The 6,934-nt window shown below is 33.6% G+C and overlaps 1 protein-coding gene across 1 annotated transcript; it reads left to right on the top strand.

The window, feature by feature from the left end:
* The first annotated feature begins 606 nt into the window (after nt 1–606).
* Nucleotides 607–4,865, top strand: LOC124630041 (fatty acyl-CoA reductase 1-like). The gene is made up of 8 exons (XM_047163749.1): nt 607–731; nt 1,072–1,197; nt 1,829–1,976; nt 2,271–2,372; nt 2,783–2,969; nt 3,517–3,623; nt 3,869–3,998; nt 4,426–4,865. Exons 1-8 carry the CDS (start codon nt 663–665, stop codon nt 4,655–4,657), a joined length of 1,101 nt encoding a protein of 366 aa, XP_047019705.1. The 5' UTR covers nt 607–662; the 3' UTR covers nt 4,658–4,865.
* The last annotated feature ends 2,069 nt before the right edge of the window (nt 4,866–6,934 follow it).

The following is a 6,934-nucleotide window of genomic DNA, read 5'->3' as shown; positions in this document are numbered from 1 at the left end:
ATAATAATGCATTCCGGGTAATGATGAACTTGCCCTGGCGGTGTAGTGCGACTGACATGTTCGCTGAGAGCAGTGTCGCAGGGTTTGCTAGTCTAGTACAGAAGCTCAGGGTGTCATTCTACAGCAGAGTAGCCCTGAGTAACAACAAAATTGTGTCCTCTGTTTTTCATAACGTCCATCTAACCCGAGAGATGAAAGACTTTTATTAATTTTTAATTACATATAGGTTAAGTTTTTATTTTTTTATTTCATTTTGCTATTTTATTTTATTAAATATTATGTACCTATTTCAAAGTTTAAGTCATGATGTTTGTGTTAGTGTTAGTTTGTAACTAGTGTATGTTATGGGCAATTACCTGAAATAAACAATATTTAATTTAATTTAATTTAATTTAAAATCAGCTGAATTCGTTATATGGTTGGGGATATTCTACTAAAGCTAGAGAAACCTGGAGGTTAAAATTTTTCAGTTGTACTTCCACGTTATAAATCGCATTTGTCTAGTTACAATACCTACCAAACTTAGTGGCGGGTATAACCCTCGTACATTTCAACCGCCCGTTGATACCCAAAACAAGCTTCTGCACAATTTTCTTTAATATTTTCAGGTATTCAAAAGATTAAAAGCTAGTAATCCTGAATCTATTAAGAAGGTGGTACCAATGATTGGTGACGTAACTTTGCCAAACTTGGGACTGAACCAAAAAGATGAGGAGACTTTGGTTGGTAAGGTAAGCATAAGTATTAGGACAATTTTATTATATATTTACTGAAATCATAAATTAAAAAAAAAACACTAAATAAATAACATATGAAATATTAAGGGACATATAGTTTATTGTTGATTTTATTTTGTTATTTTCGATGAGCTGTAAGTCAAATAATGATTGTAAGAATCGAAAAATAATATACGGTTTTCAGTTCTTTTCGTGTTTTTTTTGTTTTTTTAAGACAGCAAGCCGATTCTTTTAAAGCCACAATACCTACCTAATGATACACGTTAGGCGTATCGTTAGGTATTGTACAAAAATAGTTGCTATGATAAAATTAACCACTTGCCCTGAAATTCAGGTTTCAGTAGTATACCACGCTGCTGCTACCATAAAGTTCAACGAACCGCTGCAAGTGGCTATGAACATCAACTTCGAAGGCACGCAGAAGATTCTCGAATTGAGCAAGCGTATGAAAAACATTGAGGTAATAATTAATGTTATGATATTTGTTAATTTGTTATAAGTTGTTTTATTGCTTCGCAGGTTTTATTTGAATCTAAGCTAGTAAAAAACAGTTAATGTGTGTAGTCGACTAACAGAGTAGTCACACTAGCGGGTTTTCTGTTCAGTTAATATGAGTGACGTCCTTCGGTTCGTATAGGAACATGCTGTACGCGCATATTGACGCACAAGCAATTGATAAGCTATAGCAACTCGCTACGGTAAACGCTCGGTTTTCCTAAGCGCAATAAAACTCCGCCAGTCTGAAAGTGCTGTAATTTTTCGTTTTTATTTTTTCAAAAATATAGATAAGACGCTTACAAACAGGATTGTGACTCCATCGCTTCTTGGTTGAATGCGTGCAATAGAGGTCAAGATAGTGATTAAAAATGTTAACAAATGCTTAACTTGCAAACCAGTTTTGATGATGTTTTCAGAAGAATTAAAAACATACTTTTATGAGCAAAAAAGAAAATTTAAAATAAATAAAATGCAAACCATTAAGACCCACCTCCCTTGATTGGAAGCCAATTTTTGTTAAAATAAACCAGAAATTATAGTTATATCAAAGAAACTGATTAACTTCTTGTCTTTTCTTCCATATATTCCACCAGGCATTCATCTACATATCAACAGCGTTCACTAACACCTCACGGAGGGTACTGTTGGAGACGGTATATCCACCTCCAGCTAAAGTGGATGATGTGTACAAGTTCATTGAAGAATATGGCCATGACGCACAGGAGACGAAGAAGTTTTTGAGTAAGTAGTTTTCACTGCCTTTTATGTTTTTCGCTCATAATGTGACAGTATGAATGTGTGTAAACCATTTCATGAAAAATGCACTGAATGGTTTTTAATGGTACCTAAACATATGATACCACAAAAGCTACTTTTCATCAAGGAGCGGGAAGCTTAACATAATGCAGGTAGACGTTAATTACTTATCTAAAAGAAATATATAGTTTTACATTCACACTTTAATACAATTAGTGAAGATCTTAATTGTGAAGTACTGATCTTTTACTTATAACATGGATCATCATTTTTTTACAGATGAACAGCCATCAACTTATACATTTACGAAGTCGTTGTCAGAAGCTTACGTGGCCAAGAACCATGGTGATGTGCCCACCGTCATCATCAGGCCTTCTGTTGGTAATATAGCTTTTATTATTATGTTTATTAAGCAGTTTAATTATGCCAAAGTCATTCTGCAAAAAATATTATCATAAGGCTTTTTTAAGTTTAACGTCAAGCCCAACATTTTAAAATAGCACAAAACAAAAATATTTACAAGTTAATTTCGTACAAATTCTATGTGAAGTACACTATGTTCTTATTTTTGTGACTCTTTTAAAATTTACAGACTTTTCAAATTGCCGGATTTACCGTTCGCGGTTTCCGAGCGGAAAAACCGAACGGAAAAACCGAACGGAAAATCCAGTGATTTGAAAATACTGTAACTGTATATTTTAAAGAAAATTTTTCCTTGATGTTGCCGATGTTTTCAAATCACACCATAATTTTCAGCATCTATTCATTTATCAGTCCATTATTTTTCCCAGTGTCATCAGCAAAAGACGAGCCTCTAAAAGGTTGGTTAGACAACTGGTACGGTGGTACAGCCTTAGTACAAAACGCTGGCCGAGGTTGGAATCGGTTCGCGCTTGGCAACAATGATGCACCGCTTGACTTGATCCCGGTAGACTATGTGTCTAACATGAGTGTTATTGCTGCTGCTAAAGCTAAAAAGTGAGTTTATTTTTCACTTTCTTAACTCTTATCTCAAGACCTGTGCGCAGCGTTAAAAGACGCAAGACATCGTGGTTGCGAAACATCAGAGCTGAGTGAGAGCAGTCTGGCTTGCACCAACATAGGAAAAAGCACTGACTTGACGGCTATAGTGAAGAGCCACCATAAGAAGTGCACAGTGCGTTTTTAAACACACCGTCGACGCACTTTTATCATACATAAAAATGACAACAGTCTACTCTGTAGTAGACTGTTGTCATTTTTATCGATAAACACGCCCGTGTGAGTGTGTGACTACCACCGCGCATTGACAGCACTAAAACACTGGTGTGCATAGGTAAAGGTAATGGTCCTATATTGTGTTTATAAGTTAAGTGTTTTCAGAGAGAGATAGCCACAAACCAACACGATTCCGGGTAACTTTTTTGATTATTTTCAGAAATTATTTTTAAATTCAGAAGTTACTCTATCAAAAAAAATACCTTGTTGATTATTTTCAACAATTCTGAAATTCAACTCTATTAAAAAAAAAACGTTTTTGTTGCAGGTCTAGTGACGTACAAGTTTACAACTGCACCTCAAGCGCTGAAAATCCTATCATATGGAGTGATGTCCACAAGTATTTCAATAGAGAAATGGTTGCTCTTGGTAAAAGTAAGTTTATTATAAACCTCACATATAAATCATTTATCCAACTGTATACAGCTATAATTAGAGATATATAAAATAATGTTTTGTCAGTCAGTACTGGTTTCATGAAAACCACTGCAATATATTTTTTATGTAATTTTTACCCGACTGCCAAGAACGGTATTTTTTCCGTAATTAATATATTTATTTTATTTAGGATCTCCAACAAAAGATATACACATAGTAATGACCTTTAAATATCGTTTCAGATGAAATTCCGTGCCCACATGTGATTTATTTAAAATCAAAACTACTCATGAATATAGGCACCTTTGTCTTTCAAACGACTCCTGCGCAAATCGCTGACTTCTGGCTGAAAATTACCGGTCGGGAGCCTAAGTAAGTACATATAGTGAAATGTAAATGAATACATATGACATCATAAAAAAAGTCTGTTCGTCCGATTGATGGCAAAAAAAAAACTACTGAATGGATTTTATATTCAGAATTTACTTAGAGATTTAATGATTTGTGAGACAGGTGTAAATACCTATACCTAATTGATTTCATTAATCTATTATTTAAATAAACTAAGTATTAATTAGGTAGGTATTAATTACAGTGTTAATTTATAAATAATAATGAAATTCAGTCAAGTGAAATTAATTAAATGGTACTGTTTACCTGACCTGGATTCGAACCCACACACATACTTGAGAGGTTGGTTTTTTACCCACTAGGCCACCACTTATTTACGAATTCCACTAGGCCACCACGACTTCACGAATCATTATACTAAAACTTTACATACTAATTATCTCAACAGATACACAGAAACTCTATCAAAGGTCCTCAAAGTAAGAGACGGTTACGAGTTCTTCACCGCCAACTCCTGGGTGATGAAGGCGGAACGAGCGAGGGAACTGTACTCCTCACTGTCCCCCGAGGATAAGGAGGAATTTCCCTGTGACGTCACACAGATTGTGTGGTCGGAGTTTATGAGGGACTACTGTAGGGGAATCTTGAAGTATATTAGTCCAAAGACAAATGGTAAATAAGTCTGATAAATAATATGAAAGTTATAGTAGATTGCATTAAAATAAAGTTTTTTTTTTTTTGTTTTTGTTTTTTTAGTTATACAGTAATTATAGACAGAATGTCAGTAAAATAAGAAACTGTTCAGATGCTGTAAATTTTTAACAAGAATAATTAAACCCTTTTCCAAAAACACATAAAAGCGAAAAATAAAACGTTCACTTAAGCCGATGCCTGAGAGGTTTTGCAATGATTTTTAATAACCTTAAAGATCCCCTTAAACGTACTCCTCACTGTCCCCCGAGGATAAGGAGGAATACCCCTGTGACGTCACACAGATTGTGTGGTCGGAGTATATGAGGGACTACTGTAGGGTAATCTTGAAGTATATTACTCCAAAGTAAAATGATAAGTAGGTCTAATTAGTACTAGTTGATTGTTGTTATTAAAATATGGATTTGTTTTTGTCTTGTGTTATTTTTTTATTTATTAGTGCAGTCATTGAAGCGAAAAATACGGTCTAACCTCCGATTTTTTTTACTGTGAACCGATTTGCATGAAATTTTGGAATTAGGTTCATCCTACCCTTAACTTCAAAAGTGAATATGATTTGAACTCCGCCACCCCCCCTGGGGGTGGTTGCCACCCCTTCTTTGGGGTGAATATTTTTTTTGCAAAATAACCTCGGATATCGATAGAAGACCTAATTTTAAGCATAAGTTGTCTTTAAAGTTTAAAAAAAATCCAATACTTTTCAAGTTATTGGCAATTGAAAATTCGCAATTTTTTCACGTTTTTCATCGGTTTTTTGCAAATATCTCCAAAAATATACGTTTTATCGAAAATGTATAAAGAACAAAATTGTAGCAGGTAAAACAACGAACAATTTGTTTTTTTTATAAACTGTTCTAAGTGCAATATTAAGCTAGATATTAAAGATCAAAGCCGTTTTTAATTTTGTCTGAAATTTAATCGACGTAGTTTATGCCATCTATTATTTTAGTAAGTTGATCAATTTACGAGTTTTATTATTTTCCGGTTACATATAAACACATTACAATAGTTGTGACTCTTTATTATACTGCCTACTTTCACATTGCTCCAAATATTGATACTCCGAAGTTTTCAGTTACTAAGTAGAAAAAAATATGACAAGTTTTTGGACCGTAACTCCTTCAATTTTCATGCTGTCACAATTTATAAAAAACCACTGTAAAAGTAATTAAGAGAGCTACAACATCCATCATTGCAATATATAGTAAAGAACTTTTTTCTAAAACGGTGAAGGGTTAAAGGGCTTAAGAGAGGCTGTGATTGCGCTGCCACGCGCTCTTTAAACAATCATATCTCCGTCAATTTTTGTTCGACAGAAAAAACAAACAAACCTAATTGTTTGTCAGAAAAATACCTAATTTTTTTATCAGTACACTTTTATACGTATCTGTCGTAATTTTTGAGATATTATGAAAAACAAGTGGGTTTTTCTTTAATTTGAAATTTTGTTCTTTTCGTTAATCGCGACTTTTTTGAAAAATATCTGTCCTGAAGCAGCCAAACTGATACTATCTATCAAACTCTTCATAATAAAGTTAATCCTAGGCGGAATACGATTAATTTTAATTTTGGTGGAAATGGCACTTATGAAACCCATTGATTTAAAAGAAAAAATATAAGATGCTCCCCTTATTTGCAATACAGCTCACTTATTTTACGTGCAAAAGACTTTTAATAGTGCTCATCTTAAAGCTTATTTCAAGCACTACAAAACCCATTTTTATTAGAATTTATAAAATGCATCTACTCGCCGCTACATGGCATTGACCACAACGATTAAATTTCAGACAAAATAAAAAACGGCTTTGATCTTTAATATCTAGCTTAATATTGCACTTAGGACATTTTATAAAAAAACTAATTGTTCGTTGTTTTACCTGCTACAATTTTGTTTTTTATACATTTTCGATAAAACGTATATTTTTGGAGATATTTGCAAAAAACCGATGAAAAACGTGAAAAAATTGCGAATTTTCAATTGCCAATAACTTGAAAAGTATTGGATTTTTTTTTAAACTTTAAAGACAACTTTTGCTTAAAATTAGGTCTTCTATCGATATCCGAGGTTATTTTGCAAAAAAAATATTCACCCCAAAGAAGGGGTGGCAACCACCCCCAGGGGGGGTGGCGGAGTTCAAATCATATTCACTTTTAAGGTTAAGGGTAAGATGAACCTAATTCCAAAATTTCATGCAAATCGGTTCACAGTAAAAAAAATCGTAGCAATAATGCTTCAATGACTGCAC

This window comes from Helicoverpa zea, chromosome 4, assembly GCF_022581195.2.
Source record: "Helicoverpa zea isolate HzStark_Cry1AcR chromosome 4, ilHelZeax1.1, whole genome shotgun sequence".
In the NCBI taxonomy this organism is placed as follows: Eukaryota; Metazoa; Arthropoda; class Insecta; order Lepidoptera; family Noctuidae; genus Helicoverpa; species Helicoverpa zea.
The sequence above is the reverse complement of the archived record's forward strand: the minus strand, read 5'-3'. Positions and strand labels throughout refer to the sequence as shown.

Coding starts and splice junctions, on each gene's coding strand:
- LOC124630041 (XM_047163749.1), top strand. CDS start 663: ATGATTGGTGACGTAACTTTGCCAAACTTGGGACTGAACCAAAAAGAT. Junction 1,198..1,828: donor AGCGTATGAAAAACATTGAG/GTAATAATTAAT, acceptor ATATTCCACCAG/GCATTCATCTACATATCAAC. Junction 1,977..2,270: donor GGAGACGAAGAAGTTTTTGA/GTAAGTAGTTTT, acceptor ATTTTTTTACAG/ATGAACAGCCATCAACTTAT.